Genomic DNA, 22,539 nt, shown 5'->3' with positions numbered 1-22,539 from the left:
TGCCAGCCAACAGGGAGACGACAACCCTATGGGCCCAGCCCCTAACGCTGCCCCGGGAGAAAGGGAGAGGGAGAGCAGGAGGAGGAAGGCAACAAATGACCGTGGAATCCCCTAGTGCAGAAATTAACGGCCAACTTTATAGTGCCGCTGGAGGGGGATCAGGGCCAGCGCTCAGGGTCGGCGTGTGGCTGGTTCCACGGCAGCGTCCGGGCCGGCTGTAGGGGTTTTAGGCCTGACGTTGCAAGCAGGAGCGCTCGCGACTCTACACAGGCCCAGGGGTGCTGGAGCGGCTGCTCATCTCGAGCTCTGGGGAGCCACAGGAGGACCCTGATGGTGCCTGGCTGGGGGTGCTGGGGCTGCTGGTCTCTGGAGCTGGGGAGCCGTGGGATGGCCCCAGTGCAGCCTGGCTCGAGGTGCCGCTCTCAGCACTTGCTGCTGGCGCACGGCTCCTCTCACGGCGTCTCCTGGGCCGGCTGTGGGGTTTTGGGCCCGGTGTTGCAAGTGGAAGCACTCTCGCACCGGCATGGGCCCCGGGGCACTGGAGCAGCTGCTTCGTTGAAGTGGTGGGGAGTCACAGGAGGACCCCGATGGAACCTGGCTGCCAGAGCTGGGGCTGGCGAGCTCGGAGCTGGCACTGGAGGCTGGAAGGGGAAGCAGGAAGGTCAAGGCCACGGCCCCCCAGGCCTGGGGCAGGATAGGCCAGAGCGGCGCCTCCAGCCCTCCTGGAGCACAGAGGCTGTGCCAAGCCCACCCTGGGCACCCGCTGCCAGGCCTTGCCTGGCCCCCGGTCCCCACCCAGGGGCACCCGGCTGCTTTGCCACTTACCGGTGCCCAGGCCAGCGCAGCTGTCGCACTCCCAGCTGGCCATGCTGTTGCTCAAGTAGGAGCAGCGCCTGTGGGTGCCCTCGGCAGCGCAGGAGCGGCACAGCAGCAGTTGCCAGGGCCTGGGGAAGCAAACGGGTTCATGGCTGTGAGGACAAAGCGACCGCAGCACGTGACTGTCCGGCAGAGCCCTCGTTCTCAGTCCCTGTGCTTCGAGCCCTTGGCGAGACAGAGATCCCGTGCAGGGTCCCGGGGTGCAGCTTTGCCAACTCACCCCTCTTCGTCTGCCTGCTGCCTGCCTCCTGGACAGAGGCACTCCCTGGTATCGCAGCGGCTGTGCCTCTCATATAATTGTTCGTAGGCACCATTTTCCTCCCATGATGGGCCTCTTTTGGCAAAAAAACAGAAAATTGGTGGGCCTCTGCTGGCCTGGCAAAAGGCAGATGCAGGGCGTGCCTGCTTTTCCCCCCAGCCCCGTTTCCAAGTCCTCCATGAAGCAGAAGGACAGACTCATGGGACAGCTGAGAGCCCTCGCTTCTCCACTTTGCGCCCGCAGATATCCGGGTCAGCCTCAGCCCGGCGACACAGCACACATGCTGGAGGGGAGAAAGCAAATGCCACCGGGAATGAGCACCTCTGCGGGGCCGGGGGAAGCGTCACACAGGGATCGCCCCCCCAGCACAGGACCTCAGGACGGCACCTGAATACCGCAGGTGGCCCAACATCTTTCTCCTGAACTCCTTAACGCTTTGGCGATGCGCTGCCTCCAGAACAAAAAGCGGCGGAACCGCAAGCTGGGGAATCGCGGCAGAAATGGCCTTTTTCCATGGCAATAAACTGTCTTTCTGAGTCTGCGAGAGCCTGTCCTGGGTGGGGTAGGAAACTGCAAGTGGCTGTGGGGCAGCTTTGGAGGCACCAGGAATGGGCATATGCGAGCAAGGAGAGCAGAGGAGCCCCTCTCCTGAGCAGCTCTCACCGTAGTCCGTGCCTTTACAGGTGATTTTGGGGACTTCCCTGTTCAAGGAGAGGGGAAGGAAAGATTTTGGTGTAAGAGTTTGTTACTCAAGTCTATAAATCTGGCCAGACCTTTCCCTTCTGCTCAGAGTCTTTTGCCAGCCTCATCCTGGTGCAAAAGGCTGCAGTGTCTCATCTGGGCAGACCCTAGGGTTAGTGGCAACTCACTAGTGTGTGCCAGAGCCCCCCAGGAAGCTCCCCAGGGCAAATGCTGACCTGTCCCTGAGGCTGGCCAGACCTCAGGGGCTGGACCACAGGGGATGGCCCATCAAGTGTGGGAGCTCCCACCAGTCTGTTGGAAAAGGTGAGTTTTGTCCAGTCTGTCTCTTTCCCCTTCTCCTCTCCACCTTCCCTCAATGCCTTTTATGCCTGCCTTGCCAGCCTCTGTGCTTCCTTGGCCCGATGTCTCACTCTGTTTGGACTCCTGTTTTGTGCAGGAGCTGGGGATTTTGCCTTCTAATATTCCTTAGAAAATGCCAAACTGAAGTCTATAAACCAACCCCACTACTGCTATATTCAGCACCCCTGAGCAGGAAACACATGCAGAGGCAAATAACACTGTACCTCATGCGGGAAGACAACTCTTGAGACCATTTAGTCTAAGCAGCTGCTCAAGCAGGCTACCCTGGCGCAGGGTGCCCAGTTGGATTTTCCCTGTCGCCAAGGAACAGCAGGCGGCAGGTGGGCGAGGGCGTCCCTGCCCATCCCCAGGGCGCACGCAGGCCCCCGGCGCTGCTGTCACAGAGGCCACTGTGACCCGCGGGGCCAAGCCCACAAAAGGGAGCGCTGGGCTCCGGCCGTGCGTCAGTGCGACCTGGCAAGGTGAGGAGAGGGCAGGGGAGGGACGGGGCTTGCGCGGGGCCGCCGAGGGAGGAGGGGGACCCCGCACCTTGGGGCTCTGGGCCTGTGCTACAAGCTCCCCTGCATCCCGCTTCTCCCCCAGAGTCAGCAGAGGAGCATTTGGAGGAGACACCCTGGCACAGGGTGGACGGGCACTCTCCAAGCGCTCACCGTTGCCGTGCGCCATGTCAGGCGGGATGGAGAAGGCCCCCGACTCGATGGAGCAGGGTGAGAGCAAAGTGTCCCTCCCACAGCCCGGCAGAGGGGCTGTCGGGCTGGTCAGCGTGGGGCCGAGAGCGGCGGCCAGGGAGGCAGGAGCTCCCCAGCGCCCCGGGCCAAGGGCCCCTCCTTTCCTCAGCAAGCGAGGCCCAGGCTGGGCAGTGGGCACCTGCTGGAACACCCGTGCCTGCAATGACCCCCTCCTCTGCAAGGCCTCCCGCCCTGCGCGTCAGCCGGCTAGGCAGGGACAGAGCAGGCCCTCGGGGGCGATCCCTGTGTGACACTTCCCCCGGCCCTGCAGAGGTGCTCATTCCCGGTGGCATTTGCTCTCTTCCCTCCAGCATGCGTGCTGTGTCGCCAGGCTGAGGCTGACCCGGATATCTGCGGGCGGAAACTGGAGATGCGAGGGCTCTGTGCCCATGTGTTTTGCCTGGTGAGTTCCTCTGGGGCTCCCTCCGGCTTCCCGACAGGCAGTCCCTGCCACACTCTCCTCATCCGCTCCTCGTCTGTTCTCTTCTGCAGTTTTTTGGCAATGGGATTATTCAGTATGGGAGTAGGAATGGGGTTAGCCCTGAGGATGTTCGACGTACAGTCGACCGGGCAGCGCAGAAGGTGAGGACCTGACAAGTACAGGGACATTTGTGCCAGCAGAGGTTTGACGGGGCTCAGCCCAGACCCCGAGGAAGAAATCCCAGCCCTTCCAATCAGCTCTGGGACAAACGTCTTGCTCCCAGCAGCTCCACGGAGGCTCCAGCACAGGAGCCTCATCTGCCAGGCGGGACTGTGGGGTGTGACCGAGTCACGGCCACATCCTGCGCCCTGCCCGGAGCTGTGGGGCTGGCTGTGGAGGCCCCGAGGCTGCCGCTGATGAGGGCTGCTGTGCTCTTTCCAGCGCTGCTTCGTCTGTGGCGAGAGCGGGGCCGCCATCACCTGCCGGGAGATGGGCTGCGGCCGCAGCTTCCATCTCCCCTGTTCCGTGGAGGGTGGATGTGTCACCCAGTTCTTTGGGCTGTACAGGTAAGACTAGCTAGTCATCGTGAGGGAGGCTCCTTGCCTTCAGTCCCCTCTCTGACAGAATCAGCCAAGCCAGAAAGGAACCCACAGTGAAACTTCCAAGTGGCTGGTCACAGGCAGTCTCAGAGCCGCACAAGGTCATGGTCTTCTTTACACCTCCTCTACCCTTCTTGCTGCCAGCGGGGGACACAGCCAGCGCTTCTCCCCTCACCCATTGCTTTCCTCTTCCCTCAGGTCCTTCTGCTGGGAGCACCGCCCAGAGCAGGCAGTGCAGGCGACTCCGGAGGAGAACACCACCTGCCTCATCTGCCTGGACCTTGTTGGGGACAGACCATCCTACGGCACCATAGTGTGCCCAGCGTGCAAACACGCCTGGTTCCACAGGTGCTGCATCCAGAGTCAGGCTCTCCATGTTGGCTTCTCCTGCTTCTGCTGCCCTCATTGTAAAAATGAGTATCGATTTCTGATGGAAATGCTCACCATGGGGATCCGAATCCCCTCCAGGTTTGTGTCCTTCCGCCCGGCTCACAAGACAGGAGGGTACAAGCACCGTGCTGTGCCCAGGGCTGCCCCAGCAGCCCTGGCTCTCAGCTGTCCCATGAGTCTGTCCTTCTGCTTCATGGAGGACTTGGAAACGGGGCTGGGGGGAAAAGCAGGCACGCCCTGCATCTGCCTTTTGCCAGGCCAGCAGAGGCCCACCAATTTTCTGTTTTTTTGCCAAAAGGGGCCCATCATGGGAGGAAAATGGTGCCTACGAACAATTATATGAGAGGCACAGGCGCTGCGATGCCAGGGAGTGCCTCTGTCCAGGAGGCAGGCAGCAGGCAGACGAAGAGGGGTGAGTTGCCAAAGCTGCACCCCGGGACCCTGCACGGGATCTCTGTCTCGCCAAGGGCTCGAAGCACAGGGACTGAGAACGAGGGCTCTGCCGGACAGTCACGTGCTGCGGTCGCTTTGTCCTCACAGCCATGAACCCGTTTGCTTCCCCAGGCCCTGGCAACTGCTGCTGTGCCGCTCCTGCGCTGCCGAGGGCACCCACAGGCGCTGCTCCTACTTGAGCAACAGCATGGCCAGCTGGGAGTGCGACAGCTGCGCTGGCCTGGGCACCGGTAAGTGGCAAAGCAGCCGGGTGCCCCTGGGTGGGGACCGGGGGCCAGGCAAGGCCTGGCAGCGGGTGCCCAGGGTGGGCTTGGCACAGCCTCTGTGCTCCAGGAGGGCTGGAGGCGCCGCTCTGGCCTATCCTGCCCCAGGCCTGGGGGGCCGTGGCCTTGACCTTCCTGCTTCCCCTTCCAGCCTCCAGTGCCAGCTCGGAGCTCGCCGGCTCCAGCAACGCTAGCCAGCCAGGATTGGGGCTTTCCTACGGCTCCACGGCATTAGAGACCAGCAGCCCCAGTACTGCCAGCCAGGCGGCATCAGGGCCTTCCTCCAGCTCCCTGGCACCGGAGACCAGCAGCCCCAGCGCTGGCAGCCAGGCACCATCGGGCTCCTCCTGCGACTCCCCACTGCTTCAGGGAAGCAGCCTCTTCGTCCCCCCGGGGCCCGTGCGGGTGCGAGAGCGCTCCCGCTTGCAACGTTGGGCCCAAACCCCCTACAGCCGGCCCAGGAGACACCGTGAGAGGAGCCGTGCGCCAGCAGCAAGTGCTGAGAGCGGCACCCCCAGCCAGGCTGCGCTGGGGCCGTCCCACGGCTCCCCAGCTCCAGAGACCAGCAGCCCCAGCACCCCCAGCCAGGCACCATCGGGGTCCTCCTGCGGCTCCCCAGCACCACAGACCGGCAGCCGCAGCACTGGTAGCCACCTGGCATTAGGGCCATCCCAGGGCTCCCAAGTGCTTGAGGGCAGCAGCCACAACAGCTCCCCTGGGCCTGACCGCATAAGAAACCGCTCCCGCTTGCACCATCGGGCCCAAAACCCCTACGGCCGGCCCAGAAGACATCGTGAGAGGAGCTGTGCGCCAGCAGCAAGCGCTGAGAGCGGCACCCCCAGCCAGGCTGCGCTGGGGTCCTCCTGCAGCTCCCCAGCAGCAGAGACCGGGAGCAGCCCCAGCACCCCCAGCCAGCTGCCATCGGGGTCCTCCTGTGGCTCCCCAGCGCTGGAGAGCAGCAGCCGCTCCAGCACCCCCGGGCCCGTGCGGACTCGCGAGCGCTCCCGCTTGCAACATCGGGCCCAAAACCCCTACAGCCGGCCCGGACGCCGCTGCGGGAGCAGCCGTGCGCCATCCCCGAGTGCTGGCCCTGATCCCCCTCCAGCGGCACAATAAAGTTGGCCGTTAATCTCTGCACTGGGGGATTCCATGGTCAGTTCTTGCCTTCCTCCTCCTCCTCCCCCTCCTCTCCCTCTCTCTCGGCAGCGCCAGGGGCTGGGCCCAGAGGGTTGTCCTCTCCCCGGCGGCCAGCAGCACCTTCCCCAGACCTCCCTCCTTGCGGGCTGGCCTTGGCCGGCTGCCCAGCGCCACGGCCGTGTGCTTCGGGCCCCGCTGGCCCTGCAGCCTGCTCTGTTTCCCCGGGGAAGCTCACACCCACCGCCAGGACCAGGGGTCTCTGCCCCTGATCCCGGCAGCGCGGCCTGGCACGGCACAGCACGGCCCAGGCGGCGCTGCCACCCGTCTCCCAGCAATGTGGGCTGTGCCCACCTAGCCGGCATGGCCCTCATGGCTCATCCCCCAAAATCACAAGCCTGGGAAATGTCAGCCACCTGAAGGAAATGTCAGCCACCTGAAAGGATTTCCCTCCTGTTGGGGACCAGCAAGTACCTTTGTAGTGGAGGCAGGAGGGAAGCTTTGGTTGCAGAGGGACTGCTGAACAGCTCCGTGGCAGCTGGCGGAGAGCTAGACGGCCGAATCAAAGAACACTGGTGAGCGGAGCACGAAGGAAATCCCGTGGGGTGGCTGTACAGATCTGAACAAGCCTCTGCTCTTCAGGCAAGCTACCGGTGGTCTTCTGGTGTGCGCAGGAAGTGCCTCCCTGGTCAGCCTCGATGCAGCGTGAAAGCCGATTCCTTAACGTAGGGAGCAGCTGTCCTCCCTGAGGAAGGCAGGGGAGCCTGGGCGACCTGATGGGCTTTTCTGCCAACAAAGAGGCAATGAGCAAGGGAAGGAGGTGTGGAGGGTCCAAAAGAGGACTCAGGGCAGCACTTTGCCCTTCTCTTCTTGACGGCTGTGATGGGGAAGACGCAAGCTCTAGCCATGGCCAGAACAGGTGGTGCTCTGCAGGGGGATTGCGATGTGAGCTCCGAGGCACTCCCAAACCTTCTCCTCATCCGTTGTTACCAGTTTGCCAGCCTTGCTCGTCATGGGGGGTACGCTTTCTTTGACCTTCCTTTTCTGTCAAAGGACCTTTCGACCTTTCCAACTTCAGCTCCCGCCGCACCCTGGCCTTCCTGACCTCATCTCTACACAAGCGGGCAGCGTCCCTGTGCTCGTCCCAGGATCCCTGTCCCTGCTCCCACTGCCTGTGCCCTTCCTTCTCACCTTCTAGTTTGCCCAGCAGGTCTTGACTCAGCCATGCCGGCCTCTTGCCTTCCTTTCCTGATTTCTTACGCCTGGGGATCGACAGCTCTTGCGCTCTATGGAAAGCGACCTTAAAGATCTGCCAGCTCTGTCCTGCTCCCTTGTCCCTGTGCGTAGTTTCCCAGGGGGCCCTATTGACTAACACCCTGAAGAGCTGGAAGGTTGCTTTCCTAAAATTCAGGCTCCTGACTTTACTCTTTGCCTGCCCCATATCCCTCAGGACTGCGAACTCCACCAGTGCGTGATCACTGCAGCCCAGGCTGCCTCCAGTCTTGACGCCACCAGCTAGCTCACATGCGTTGGTGAACAACAGGTCCAGGATCGCATCCCCTCTGGTAGGGCTGTCTATTACCTGGGCCAGGAATTTATCCTCCATGCACTCCAGGAGTCTCCTGGACTGCCTACGGCTCGCCATGCTACTTTTCCAGCAGATCTCGGGGGGGTTGAAGTCCCGCAGCCTATAAGCACGATGCCTCCTGTAGCTGGAGTAAGGCGGCTTCATCAACGGACTCCCCTCGATCGGGCGGCCTGGAGTAGACACCAACCACAGGGTTCCCTTTGCTGCCTCGGTCCCTGATTCTCACCCATAAGCTTTCGACCTGCTTGTAGCTGTTCTTCAGAAACAGCTCTTCACACTCCAGCCAGTTCTTGACGCAGAGGGCAACGCCTCTGCCCTTCCTTCCTCGCCTGTCCCTTCTGAACAGCCTGTAGCCATCGATCGCCGCACTCCAGAAGGAGGCAGCCTGGGAAGCCCCTCGTCGCTCTCGGCAGTGGCAGCCAGCTAGTATTGTAGACGGGCGTCAGGGGTGACACGCGGTGTCAGGTTTCTCTCCTGGTCCTGAATTGCATTGCGGACCTGCATTCCCCAACACCGGATTTCGCCTTCCTTCCTTCCTGCGCTGGTTGTGCCTCAGAGCCCGTCTGGTTTTTGTCCTGGTGTCACAGGTGATTTATTCAGACAAGTCATCGTTATGGTGTTCACTGAAAGGGTTTCATACATGATTGAGCGATGATCAAACAGTAATTAATTGACGATCGACTGAAAAGCAAATGGTAACCAAATGGTGAATAAGCAATGATTGAAGGGTAATTAGAGTCATAGAATCATTTAGGTTGGAAGAGACCCTTAAGATCATCGAGTCCAACCACTGACCTAGCACGGCCAAGTCCACCACTAAACCGTGTCCCTAAGCACCACGTCTACACGTCTTTTAAGTACTTCCAGGGACGGTTACCCAAGCACGTCCCTGGGCAGCCCGTTCCAGTGCTTGACCACCCTCGGCCCACCGATCCAGCCTCTGTAGAGCCCTTTGACCCTCAAACGGACCAACGCTCCCACCCACCGCCTCCAAAGCTGCCCCACAGCCACTTGCAGTTTCCTACCCCACCCAGGACAGGCTCTCGCAGACTCAGAAAGGCAGTTTATTGCAATGGAAAAAGGCCATTTCTGCCGCGACTCCCCAGCTTGCGGTTCCGCCGCTTTTTGTTCTGGAGGCAGCGCATCGCCAAAGCGTTAAGGAGTTCAGGAGAAAGATGTTGGGCCACCTGCGGTATTCAGGTGCCGTCCTGAGGTCCTGTGCTGTGCCCCGGCCACCCGCCGCATCTGAGCGGCTGGGATGCGTGAGCCCAGGCCAGGCTCAATGGTCGCTTCTGTCCCCCGTAGCGGGGAGCCCAGAACCGGAGGCAGCGCTGCAGGTGCAGCCGTAGCGGTGCGGTGCTGAGAGGACTTATCGCCTTCCTCAACCTGCTGGCAGTGCTCCCGGTGCCGGGGGCAGGAGCAGAGACGTCCCATGGCCGGGGCTGGAGCCCCGGAGTGGCAAAGCCCTGGAGGGCACCTTTTGGCCACCCCTGCCACCCTCGACGGCTGCCCCGGGTGACCCGGCATTTGCCTCTGCACTTGCTGCACGAGCAGCCGCCCCGCTTCCGTGGGCGCTGAGGGCTCGGACCCCGCCTCGGCACTTCACAGCCACCCCTGTGAGGCGGGGGCCGTGCCAGAGCAGGCGGCAGGAGGGCGAGGGCGTCGGCGTCCCTGCCCGTCCCCGGGGCGCACGCAGGCCCCCGGCGCTGCTGTCACAGAGGCCACTGTGACCCGCGGGGCCAAGCCCACAAAAGGGAGCGCTGGGCTCCGGCCGTGCGTCAGTGCGACCTGGCGAGGTGAGGAGAGGGCAGGGGAGGGACGGGGCTTGTGCGGGGCTACCGAGGGAGGAGGGGGGCCCCGCACCTCGGGGCTCTGGGCCTGTGCTGCAAGCTCCCCTGCATCCCGCTTCTCCCCCAGAGTCAGCAGAGGAGCATTTGGAGGAGACACCCTGGCACAGGGTGGACGGGCACTCTCCAAGCGCTCACCGTTGCCGTGCACCATGTCAGGCAGGATGGAGAAGGCCCCCGACTCGCTGGAGCAGGGTGAGAGCAAAGTGTCCCTCCCACAGCCCGGCAGAGGGGCTGTCGGGCTGGTCAGCGTGGGGCCGAGAGCGGCGGCCAGGGAGGCAGGAGCTCCCCAGCGCCCTGGGCCAAGGGCCCCTCCTTTCCTCAGCAAGCGAGGCCCAGGCTGGGCAGTGGGCACCTGCTGGGACACCCGTGCCTGCAATGACCCCCTCCTCTGCAAGGCCTCCCGCCCTGCGCGTCAGCCGGCTAGGCAGGGACAGAGCAGGCCCTCGGGGGCGATCCCTGTGTGACGCTTCCCCCGGCCCCGCAGAGGTGCTCATTCCCGGTGGCATTTGCTTTCTCCCCTCCAGCATGTGTGCTGTGTCGCCGGGCTGAGGCTGACCCGGATATCTGCGGGCGCAAAGTGGAGAAGCGAGGGCTCTGTGCCCATAAGTTTTGCCTGGTGAGTTCCTCCGGGGCTCCCTCCGGCTTCCTGACAGGCAGTCCCTGCCACACTCTCCTCATCCGCTCCTCGTCTGTTCTCTTCTGCAGTTTTTTGCCAACGACCTTTATCAGCAACGGGTCAAGAAAGTAGGACTCACGGGATTTCTCCCTGAGGATGTTCGACGTACAGTCGACCGGGCAGCGCAGAAGGTGAGGACCCGACAAGTACAGGGACATTTGTGCCAGCAGAGGTTTGACGGGGCACAGCCCAGACCCCGACGAAGAAATCCCAGCCCTTCCAACCAGCTCTGGGACAAACGTCTTGCTCCCAGCAGCTCCACGGAGGCTCCAGCACAGGAGCCTCGTCTGCCAGGCAGGACTGTGGGGTGTGACCCAGTCACGGCCATATCCTGCGCCCTGCCCGGAGCTGTGGGGCTGGCTGTGGAGGCCCCGAGGCTGCCGCTGATGGGGGCTGCTCTGCTCTTTCCAGCGCTGCTTCGTCTGTGGCGAGAACGGGGCCGCCATCACCTGCTGGGAGATGGGCTGCGGCCGCAGCTTCCATCTCCCCTGTTCTGTGGAGGGTGGATGCGTCACGCAGTTCTTTCCTCAGTACAGGTACCTCCTCTCCCCTCCTCGCCACCACAGGATGAAACCAGCGCTTCTCCCCGTGCCCATTGCGTTCCTCTTCCCCCCAGGTCCTTCTGCTGGGAGCACCGCCCAGAGCAGGCAGTGCAGGCGGCTCCGGAGGAGAACACCACCTGCCTCATCTGCCTGGACCTTGTCGGGGACAGACTGTCCTACGGCACCATGGTGTGCCCAGCGTGCAAACACGCCTGGTTCCACAGGGGCTGCATCCAGGTAGGAGCCCTTCCCTCGCCCCCGGGCACGGCAGGTGCTCAGCAGCACCCGGGCCTCACTTATGCTCCTGATGTTTCTCCTGCAGGGACAGGCTGCGTGCGCTGGCATTTCTTGTTTCCAGTGCCCCCTCTGCAGGGACAAGGACCTCTTTTTCTCGGAAATGCTCACCATGGGCATCCAAATCCCCTTCAGGTTTGTGTCCTTCCACCCGGCTCACAAGACAGGATGGTATAAGCACCGTGCCGTGCCCGGGGCTGCCCCAGCAGTCCTGGCCCTCGGCTGTCCCGTGAGTCTGGCCTTCTGCTTCACGGAGGAGTTGGAAACAGGGCCGGGGGGAAGAGCCAGACCCTGCTCTTATGCCGGGCCAGCGGGGCCTCACCAATTTTCCCTTCTCCATCAGTCTGCCATCGTGGGAGGACAACCATGCATACGCAGCACTGAATGAGAGGCACAGGCGCTGCGATGCCAGGGAGTGCCTCTGTCCAGGAGGCAGGCAGCAGGCAGACGAAGAGGGGTGAGTTGCCAAAGCTGCACCCCGGGACCCTGCACGGGATCTCTGTCTCGCCAAGGGCTCGAAGCACAGGGACTGAGAACGAGGGCTCTGCCGGACAGTCACGTGCTGCGGTCGCTTTGTCCTCACAGCCATGAACCCGTTTGCTTCCCCAGGCCCTGGCAACTGCTGCTGTGCCGCTCCTGCGCTGCCGAGGGCACCCACAGGCGCTGCTCCTACTTGAGCAACAGCATGGCCAGCTGGGAGTGCGACAGCTGCGCTGGCCTGGGCACCGGTAAGTGGCAAAGCAGCCGGGTGCCCCTGGGTGGGGACCGGGGGCCAGGCAAGGCCTGGCAGCGGGTGCCCAGGGTGGGCTTGGCACAGCCTCTGTGCTCCAGGAGGGCTGGAGGCGCCGCTCTGGCCTATCCTGCCCCAGGCCTGGGGGGCCGTGGCCTTGACCTTCCTGCTTCCCCTTCCAGCCTCCAGTGCCAGCTCGGAGCTCGCCGGCTCCAGCAACGCTAGCCAGCCAGGATTGGGGCTTTCCTACGGCTCCACGGCATTAGAGACCAGCAGCCCCAGTACTGCCAGCCAGGCGGCATCAGGGCCTTCCTCCAGCTCCCTGGCACCGGAGACCAGCAGCCCCAGCGCTGGCAGCCAGGCACCATCGGGCTCCTCCTGCGACTCCCCACTGCTTCAGGGAAGCAGCCTCTTCGTCCCCCCGGGGCCCGTGCGGGTGCGAGAGTGCTCCCGCTTGCAACGTCGGGCCCAAACCCCCTACAGCCGGCCCAGGAGACACCGTGAGAGGAGCCGTGCGCCAGCAGCAAGTGCTGAGAGCGGCACCCCCAGCCACGCTGTGCTGGGGCCGTCCCACGGCTCCCCAGCTCCAGAGACCAGCAGCCCCAGCACCCCCAGCCAGGCACCATCGGGGTCCTCCTGCGGCTCCCCAGCACCACAGACCAGCAGCCGCAGCACTGGTAGCCACCTGGCATTAGGGCCATCCCAGGGCTCCCAAGTGCTTGAGGGCAGCAGCCACCAACAGCTCCCCTGGGCCTGACCGCATAAGAAACCGCTCCCGCTTGCACCATCGGGCCCAAAACCCCTACGGCCGGCCAGAAGACATCGTGAGAGGAGCTGTGCGCCAGCAGCAAGCGCTGAGAGCGGCACCCCCAGCCAGGCTGCGCTGGGGTCCTCCTGCAGCTCCCCAGCAGCAGAGACCGGGAGCAGCCCCAGCACCCCCAGCCAGCTGCCATCGGGGTCCTCCTGTGGCTCCCCAGCGCTGGAGAGCAGCAGCCGCTCCAGCACCCCCGGGCCCGTGCGGACTCGCGAGCGCTCCCGCTTGCAACGTCGGGCCCAAAACCCCTACAGCCGGCCCGGACGCCGCCGCGGGAGCAGCCGTGCGCCATCCCCGAGTGCTGGCCCTGATCCCCCTCCAGCGGCACAATAAAGTTGGCCGTTAATCTCTGCACTGGGGGATTCCATGGTCAGTTCTTGCCTTCCTCCTCCTCCTCCCCCTCCTCTCCCTCTCTCTCGGCAGCGCCAGGGGCTGGGCCCAGAGGGTTGTCCTCTCCCCGGCGGCCAGCAGCACCTTCCCCAGACCTCCCTCCTTGCGGGCTGGCCTTGGCCGGCTGCCCAGCGCCACGGCCGTGTGCTTCGGGCCCCGCTGGCCCTGCAGCCTGCTCTGTTTCCCCGGGGAAGCTCACACCCACCGCCAGGACCAGGGGTCTCTGCCCCTGATCCCGGCAGCGCGGCCTGGCACGGCACAGCACGGCCCAGGCGGCGCTGCCACCCGTCTCCCAGCAATGTGGGCTGTGCCCACCTAGCCGGCATGGCCCTCATGGCTCATCCCCCAAAATCACAAGCCTGGGAAATGTCAGCCACCTGAAGGAAATGTCAGCCACCTGAAAGGATTTCCCTCCTGTTGGGGACCAGCAAGTACCTTTGTAGTGGAGGCAGGAGGGAAGCTTTGGTTGCAGAGGGACTGCTGAACAGCTCCGTGGCAGCTGGCGGAGAGCTAGACGGCCGAATCAAAGAACACTGGTGAGCGGAGCACGAAGGAAATCCCGTGGGGTGGCTGTACAGATCTGAACAAGCCTCTGCTCTTCAGGCAAGCTACCGGTGGTCTTCTGGTGTGCGCAGGAAGTGCCTCCCTGGTCAGCCTCGATGCAGCGTGAAAGCCGATTCCTTAACGTAGGGAGCAGCTGTCCTCCCTGAGGAAGGCAGGGGAGCCTGGGCGACCTGATGGGCTTTTCTGCCAACAAAGAGGCAATGAGCAAGGGAAGGAGGTGTGGAGGGTCCAAAAGAGGACTCAGGGCAGCACTTTGCCCTTCTCTTCTTGACGGCTGTGATGGGGAAGACGCAAGCTCTAGCCATGGCCAGAACAGGTGGTGCTCTGCAGGGGGATTGCGATGTGAGCTCCGAGGCACTCCCAAACCTTCTCCTCATCCGTTGTTACCAGTTTGCCAGCCTTGCTCGTCATGGGGGGTACGCTTTCTTTGACCTTCCTTTTCTGTCAAAGGACCTTTCGACCTTTCCAACTTCAGCTCCCGCCGCACCCTGGCCTTCCTGACCTCATCTCTACACAAGCGGGCAGCGTCCCTGTGCTCGTCCCAGGATCCCTGTCCCTGCTCCCACTGCCTGTGCCCTTCCTTCTCACCTTCTAGTTTGCCCAGCAGGTCTTGACTCAGCCATGCCGGCCTCTTGCCTTCCTTTCCTGATTTCTTACGCCTGGGGATCGACAGCTCTTGCGCTCTATGGAAAGCGACCTTAAAGATCTGCCAGCTCTGTCCTGCTCCCTTGTCCCTGTGCGTAGTTTCCCAGGGGGCCCTATTGACTAACACCCTGAAGAGCTGGAAGGTTGCTTTCCTAAAATTCAGGCTCCTGACTTTACTCTTTGCCTGCCCCATATCCCTCAGGACTGCGAACTCCACCAGTGCGTGATCACTGCAGCCCAGGCTGCCTCCAGTCTTGACGCCACCAGCTAGCTCACATGCGTTGGTGAACAACAGGTCCAGGATCGCATCCCCTCTGGTAGGGCTGTCTATTACCTGGGCCAGGAATTTATCCTCCATGCACTCCAGGAGTCTCCTGGACTGCCTACGGCTCGCCATGCTACTTTTCCAGCAGATCTCGGGGGGGTTGAAGTCCCGCAGCCTATAAGCACGATGCCTCCTGTAGCTGGAGTAAGGCGGCTTCATCAACGGACTCCCCTCGATCGGGCGGCCTGGAGTAGACACCAACCACAGGGTTCCCTTTGCTGCCTCGGTCCCTGATTCTCACCCATAAGCTTTCGACCTGCTTGTAGCTGTTCTTCAGAAACAGCTCTTCACACTCCAGCCAGTTCTTGACGCAGAGGGCAACGCCTCTGCCCTTCCTTCCTCGCCTGTCCCTTCTGAACAGCCTGTAGCCATCGATCGCCGCACTCCAGAAGGAGGCAGCCTGGGAAGCCCCTCGTCGCTCTCGGCAGTGGCAGCCAGCTAGTATTGTAGACGGGCGTCAGGGGTGACACGCGGTGTCAGGTTTCTCTCCTGGTCCTGAATTGCATTGCGGACCTGCATTCCCCAACACCGGATTTCGCATTCCTTCCTTCCTGCGCTGGTTGTGCCTCAGAGCCCGTCTGGTTTTTGTCCTGGTGTCACAGGTGATTTATTCAGACAAGTCATCGTTATGGTGTTCACTGAAAGGGTTTCATACATGATTGAGCGATGATCAAACAGTAATTAATTGACGATCGAATGAAAAGCAAACGGTAACCAAATGGTGAATAAGCAATGATTGAAGGGTAATTAGAGTCATAGAATCATTTAGGTTGGAAGAGACCCTTAAGATCATCGAGTCCAACCACTGACCTAGCACGGCCAAGTCCACCACTAAACCGTGTCCCTAAGCACCACGTCTACACGTCTTTTAAGTACTTCCAGGGACGGTTACCCAAGCACGTCCCTGGGCAGCCCGTTCCAGTGCTTGACCACCCTCGGCCCACCGATCCAGCCTCTGTAGAGCCCTTTGACCCTCAAACAGACCAACGCTCCCACCCACCGCCTCCAAAGCTGCCCCACAGCCACTTGCAGTTTCCTACCCCACCCAGGACAGGCTCTCGCAGACTCAGAAAGGCAGTTTATTGCCATGGAAAAAGGCCATTTCTGCCGCGACTCCCCAGCTTGCGGTTCCGCCGCTTTTTGTTCTGGAGGCAGCGCATCGCCAAAGCGTTAAGGAGTTCAGGAGAAAGATGTTGGGCCACCTGCGGTATTCAGGTGCCGTCCTGAGGTCCTGTGCTGTGCCCCGGCCACCCGCCGCATCTGAGCGGCTGGGATGCGTGAGCCCAGGCCAGGCTCAATGGTCGCTTCTGTCCCCCGTAGCGGGGAGCCCAGAACCGGAGGCAGCGCTGCAGGTGCAGCCGTAGCGGTGCGGTGCTGAGAGGACTTATCGCCTTCCTCAACCTGCTGGCAGTGCTCCCGGTGCCGGGGGCAGGAGCAGAGACGTCCCATGGCCGGGGCTGGAGCCCCGGAGTGGCAAAGCCCTGGAGGGCACCTTTTGGCCACCCCTGCCACCCTCGACGGCTGCCCCGGGGGACCCGGCATTTGCCTCTGCACTTGCTGCACGAGCAGCCGCCCCGCTTCCGTGGGCGCTGAGGGCTCGGACCCCGCCTCGGCACTTCACAGCCACCCCTGTGAGGCGGGAGCCGTGCCAGAGCAGGCGGCAGGAGGGCGAGGGCGTCGGCGTCCCTGCCCGTCCCCGGGGCGCACGCAGGCCCCCGGCGCTGCTGTCACAGAGGCCACTGTGACCCGCGGGGCCAAGCCCACAAAAGGGAGCGCTGGGCTCCGGCCGTGCGTCAGTGCGACCTGGCGAGGTGAGGAGAGGGCAGGGGAGGGACGGGGCTTGCGCGGGGCTACCGAGGGAGGAGGGGGGCCCCGCACCTCGGGGCTCTGGGCCTGTGCTGCAAGCTCCCCTGCATCCCGCTTCTCCCCCAGAGTCAGCAGAGGAGCATTTGGAGGAGACACCCTGGCACAGGGTGGACGGGCACTCTCCAAGCGCTCACCGTTGCCGTGCGCCATGTCAGGCAGGATGGAGAAGGCCCCTGACTCGATGGAGCAGGGTGAGAGCAAAGTGTCCCTCCCACAGCCCGGCAGAGGGGCTGTCGGGCTGGTCAGCGTGGGGCTGAGAGCGGCGGCCGGGGAGGCAGGAGCTCCCCAGCGCCCCGGGCCAAGGGCCCCTCCTTTCCTCAGCAAGCGAGGCCCAGGCTGGGCAGTGGGCACCTGCTGGGACACCCGTGCCTGCAATGACCCCCTCCTCTGCAAGGCCTCCCGCCCTGCGCGTCAGCCGGCTAGGCAGGGACAGAGCAGGCCCTCGGGGGCGATCCCTGTGTGACGCTTCCCCCGGCCCCGCAGAGGTGCTCATTCCCGGTGGCATTTGCTTTCTCCCCTCCAGCATGCGTGCTGTGTCGCCGGGCTGAGGCTGACCCGGATATCTGCGGGCGCAAAGTGGAGAAGCGAGGGCTCTGTGCCCATAAGTTTTGCCTGGTGAGTTCCTCCGGGGCTCCCTCCGGCTTCCTGACAGGCAGTCCCTGCCACACTCTCCTCATCCGCTCCTCGTCTGTTCTCTTCTGCAGTTTTTTGCCAACGACCTTTATCAGCAACGGGTCAAGAAAGTAGGACTCATGGGATTTCTCCCTGAGGATGTTCGACGTACAGTCGACCGGGCAGCGCAGAAGGTGAGGACCCGACAAGTACAGGGACATTTGTGCCAGCAGAGGTTTGACGGGGCACAGCCCAGACCCCGACGAAGAAATCCCAGCCCTTCCAACCAGCTCTGGGACAAACGTCTTGCTCCCAGCAGCTCCACGGAGGCTCCAGCACAGGAGCCTCGTCTGCCAGGCAGGACTGTGGGGTGTGACCCAGTCACGGCCATATCCTGCGCCCTGCCCGGAGCTGTGGGGCTGGCTGTGGAGGCCCCGAGGCTGCCGCTGATGGGGGCTGCTCTGCTCTTTCCAGCGCTGCTTCGTCTGTGGCGAGAACGGGGCCGCCATCACCTGCTGGGAGATGGGCTGCGGCCGCAGCTTCCATCTCCCCTGTTCTGTGGAGGGTGGATGCGTCACGCAGTTCTTTCCTCAGTACAGGTACCTCCTCTCCCCTCCTCGCCACCACAGGATGAAACCAGCGCTTCTCCCCGTGCCCATTGCGTTCCTCTTCCCCCCAGGTCCTTCTGCTGGGAGCACCGCCCAGAGCAGGCAGTGCAGGCGGCTCCGGAGGAGAACACCACCTGCCTCATCTGCCTGGACCTTGTCGGGGACAGACTGTCCTACGGCACCATGGTGTGCCCAGCGTGCAAACACGCCTGGTTCCACAGGGGCTGCATCCAGGTAGGAGCCCTTCCCTCGCCCCCGGTCACGGCAGGTGCTCAGCAGCACCCGGGCCTCACTTATGCTCCTGATGTTTCTCCTGCAGGGACAGGCTGCGTGCGCTGGCATTTCTTGTTTCCAGTGCCCCCTCTGCAGGGATAAGGACCTCTTTTTCTCGGAAATGCTCACCATGGGCATCCAAATCCCCTTCAGGTTTGTGTCCTTCCACCCGGCTCACAAGACAGGATGGTATAAGCACCGTGCCGTGCCCGGGGCTGCCCCAGCAGTCCTGGCCCTCGGCTGTCCCGTGAGTCTGGCCTTCTGCTTCACGGAGGAGTTGGAAACAGGGCCGGGGGGAAGAGCCAGACCCTGCTCTTATGCCGGGCCAGCGGGGCCTCACCAATTTTCCCTTCTCCATCAGTCTGCCATCGTGGGAGGACAACCATGCATACGCAGCACTGAATGAGAGGCACAGGCGCTGCGATGCCAGGGAGTGCCTCTGTCCAGGAGGCAGGCAGCAGGCAGACGAAGAGGGGTGAGTTGCCAAAGCTGCACCCCGGGACCCTGCACGGGATCTCTGTCTCGCCAAGGGCTCGAAGCACAGGGACTGAGAACGAGGGCTCTGCCGGACAGTCACGTGCTGCGGTCGCTTTGTCCTCACAGCCATGAACCCGTTTGCTTCCCCAGGCCCTGGCAACTGCTGCTGTGCCGCTCCTGCGCTGCCGAGGGCACCCACAGGCGCTGCTCCTACTTGAGCAACAGCATGGCCAGCTGGGAGTGCGACAGCTGCGCTGGCCTGGGCACCGGTAAGTGGCAAAGCAGCCGGGTGCCCCTGGGTGGGGACCGGGGGCCAGGCAAGGCCTGGCAGCGGGTGCCCAGGGTGGGCTTGGCACAGCCTCTGTGCTCCAGGAGGGCTGGAGGCGCCGCTCTGGCCTATCCTGCCCCAGGCCTGGGGGGCCGTGGCCTTGACCTTCCTGCTTCCCCTTCCAGCCTCCAGTGCCAGCTCGGAGCTCGCCGGCTCCAGCAACGCTAGCCAGCCAGGATTGGGGCTTTCCTACGGCTCCACGGCATTAGAGACCAGCAGCCCCAGTACTGCCAGCCAGGCGGCATCAGGGCCTTCCTCCAGCTCCCTGGCACCGGAGACCAGCAGCCCCAGCGCTGGCAGCCAGGCACCATCGGGCTCCTCCTGCGACTCCCCACTGCTTCAGGGAAGCAGCCTCTTCGTCCCCCCGGGGCCCGTGCGGGTGCGAGAGCGCTCCCGCTTGCAACGTCGGGCCCAAACCCCCTACAGCCGGCCCAGGAGACACCGTGAGAGGAGCCGTGCGCCAGCAGCAAGTGCTGAGAGCGGCACCCCCAGCCAGGCTGCGCTGGGGCCGTCCCACGGCTCCCCAGCTCCAGAGACCAGCAGCCCCAGCACCCCCAGCCAGGCACCATCGGGGTCCTCCTGCGGCTCCCCAGCACCACAGACCGGCAGCCGCAGCACTGGTAGCCACCTGGCATTAGGGCCATCCCAGGGCTCCCAAGTGCTTGAGGGCAGCAGCCACAACAGCTCCCCTGGGCCTGACCGCATAAGAAACCGCTCCCGCTTGCACCATCGGGCCCAAAACCCCTACGGCCGGCCCAGAAGACATCGTGAGAGGAGCTGTGCGCCAGCAGCAAGCGCTGAGAGCGGCACCCCCAGCCAGGCTGCGCTGGGGTCCTCCTGCAGCTCCCCAGCAGCAGAGACCGGGAGCAGCCCCAGCACCCCCAGCCAGCTGCCATCGGGGTCCTCCTGTGGCTCCCCAGCGCTGGAGAGCAGCAGCCGCTCCAGCACCCCCGGGCCCGTGCGGACTCGCGAGCGCTCCCGCTTGCAACGTCGGGCCCAAAACCCCTACAGCCGGCCCGGACGCCGCCGCGGGAGCAGCCGTGCGCCATCCCCGAGTGCTGGCCCTGATCCCCCTCCAGCGGCACAATAAAGTTGGCCGTTAATCTCTGCACTGGGGGATTCCATGGTCAGTTCTTGCCTTCCTCCTCCTCCTCCCCCTCCTCTCCCTCTCTCTCGGCAGCGCCAGGGGCTGGGCCCAGAGGGTTGTCCTCTCCCCGGCGGCCAGCAGCACCTTCCCCAGACCTCCCTCCTTGCGGGCTGGCCTTGGCCGGCTGCCCAGCGCCACGGCCGTGTGCTTCGGGCCCCGCTGGCCCTGCAGCCTGCTCTGTTTCCCCGGGGAAGCTCACACCCACCGCCAGGACCAGGGGTCTCTGCCCCTGATCCCGGCAGCGCGGCCTGGCACGGCACAGCACGGCCCAGGCGGCGCTGCCACCCGTCTCCCAGCAATGTGGGCTGTGCCCACCTAGCCGGCATGGCCCTCATGGCTCATCCCCCAAAATCACAAGCCTGGGAAATGTCAGCCACCTGAAGGAAATGTCAGCCACCTGAAAGGATTTCCCTCCTGTTGGGGACCAGCAAGTACCTTTGTAGTGGAGGCAGGAGGGAAGCTTTGGTTGCAGAGGGACTGCTGAACAGCTCCGTGGCAGCTGGCGGAGAGCTAGACGGCCGAATCAAAGAACACTGGTGAGCGGAGCACGAAGGAAATCCCGTGGGGTGGCTGTACAGATCTGAACAAGCCTCTGCTCTTCAGGCAAGCTACCGGTGGTCTTCTGGTGTGCGCAGGAAGTGCCTCCCTGGTCAGCCTCGATGCAGCGTGAAAGCCGATTCCTTAACGTAGGGAGCAGCTGTCCTCCCTGAGGAAGGCAGGGGAGCCTGGGCGACCTGATGGGCTTTTCTGCCAACAAAGAGGCAATGAGCAAGGGAAGGAGGTGTGGAGGGTCCAAAAGAGGACTCAGGGCAGCACTTTGCCCTTCTCTTCTTGACGGCTGTGATGGGGAAGACGCAAGCTCTAGCCATGGCCAGAACAGGTGGTGCTCTGCAGGGGGATTGCGATGTGAGCTCCGAGGCACTCCCAAACCTTCTCCTCATCCGTTGTTACCAGTTTGCCAGCCTTGCTCGTCATGGGGGGTACGCTTTCTTTGACCTTCCTTTTCTGTCAAAGGACCTTTCGACCTTTCCAACTTCAGCTCCCGCCGCACCCTGGCCTTCCTGACCTCATCTCTACACAAGCGGGCAGCGTCCCTGTGCTCGTCCCAGGATCCCTGTCCCTGCTCCCACTGCCTGTGCCCTTCCTTCTCACCTTCTAGTTTGCCCAGCAGGTCTTGACTCAGCCATGCCGGCCTCTTGCCTTCCTTTCCTGATTTCTTACGCCTGGGGATCGACAGCTCTTGCGCTCTATGGAAAGCGACCTTAAAGATCTGCCAGCTCTGTCCTGCTCCCTTGTCCCTGTGCGTAGTTTCCCAGGGGGCCCTATTGACTAACACCCTGAAGAGCTGGAAGGTTGCTTTCCTAAAATTCAGGCTCCTGACTTTACTCTTTGCCTGCCCCATATCCCTCAGGACTGCGAACTCCACCAGTGCGTGATCACTGCAGCCCAGGCTGCCTCCAGTCTTGACGCCACCAGCTAGCTCACATGCGTTGGTGAACAACAGGTCCAGGGATCGCATCCCCTCTGGTAGGGCTGTCTATTACCTGGGCCAGGAATTTATCCTCCATGCACTCCAGGAGTCTCCTGGACTGCCTACGGCTCGCCATGCTACTTTTCCAGCAGATCTCGGGGGGTTGAAGTCCCGCAGCCTATAAGCACGATGCCTCCTGTAGCTGGAGTAAGGCGGCTTCATCAACGGACTCCCCTCGATCGGGCGGCCTGGAGTAGACACCAACCACAGGTTCCCTTTGCTGCCTCGGTCCCTGATTCTCACCCATAAGCTTTCGACCTGCTTGTAGCTGTTCTTCAGAACAGCTCTTCACACTCCAGCCAGTTCTTGACGCAGAGGGCAACGCCTCTGCCTTCCTTCCTCGCCTGTCCCTTCTGAACAGCCTGTAGCCATCGATCGCCGCACTCCAGAAGAGGCAGCCTGGGAAGCCCCTCGTCGCTCTCGGCAGTGGCAGCCAGCTAGTATTGTAGACGGGCGTCAGGGTGACACGCGGTGTCAGGTTTCTCTCCTGGTCCTGAATTGCATTGCGGACCTGCATTCCCCAACACCGGATTTCGCATTCCTTCCTTCCTGCGCTGGTTGTGCCTCAGAGCCCGTCTGGTTTTTTGTCCTGGTGTCACAGGTGATTTATTCAGACAAGTCATCGTTATGGTGTTCACTGAAAGGGTTTCATACATGATTGAGCGATGATCAAACAGTAATTAATTGACGATCGAATGAAAAGCAAACGGTAACCAAATGGTGAATAAGCAATGATTGAAGGGTAATTAGAGTCATAGAATCATTTAGTTGGAAGAGACCCTTAAGATCATCGAGTCCAACCACTGACCTAGCACGGCCAAGTCCACCACTAAACCGTGTCCCTAAGCACCACGTCTACACGTCTTTTAAGTACTTCCAGGGACGGTTACCCAAGCACGTCCCTGGGCAGCCCGTTCCAGTGCTTGACCACCCTCGGCCCACCGATCCAGCCTCTGTAGAGCCCTTTGACCCTCAAACAGACCAACGCTCCCACCCACCGCCTCCAAAGCTGCCCCACAGCCACTTGCAGTTTCCTACCCCACCCAGGACAGGCTCTCGCAGACTCAGAAAGGCAGTTTATTGCCATGGAAAAA

The 22,539-nt window shown here is 62.8% G+C and overlaps 1 protein-coding gene across 1 annotated transcript; it reads left to right on the top strand.

The window, feature by feature from the left end:
- Positions 1-2,873: 2,873 nt before the first annotated feature.
- Positions 2,874-8,291, top strand: LOC309408718 (PHD finger protein 7-like; the record flags this gene model as incomplete). Its single annotated transcript, XM_082004619.1, has 7 exons — positions 2,874-2,904; positions 3,237-3,328; positions 3,418-3,507; positions 3,788-3,912; positions 4,144-4,293; positions 4,634-4,747; positions 4,900-8,291. 7 exons carry the CDS (start codon positions 2,874-2,876, stop codon positions 5,243-5,245), a joined length of 948 nt encoding a protein of 315 aa, XP_081860745.1. The 3' UTR covers positions 5,246-8,291.
- Between the last annotated feature and the right edge of the window lie 14,248 nt (positions 8,292-22,539).

The sequence above is a fragment of the Phaethon aethereus genome (assembly GCF_964289735.1).
Source record: "Phaethon aethereus genome assembly, chromosome: 11".
Lineage (NCBI taxonomy): Eukaryota > Metazoa > Chordata > Aves > Phaethontiformes > Phaethontidae > Phaethon > Phaethon aethereus.
This window is presented reverse-complemented; position numbering and strand designations above follow the sequence as displayed.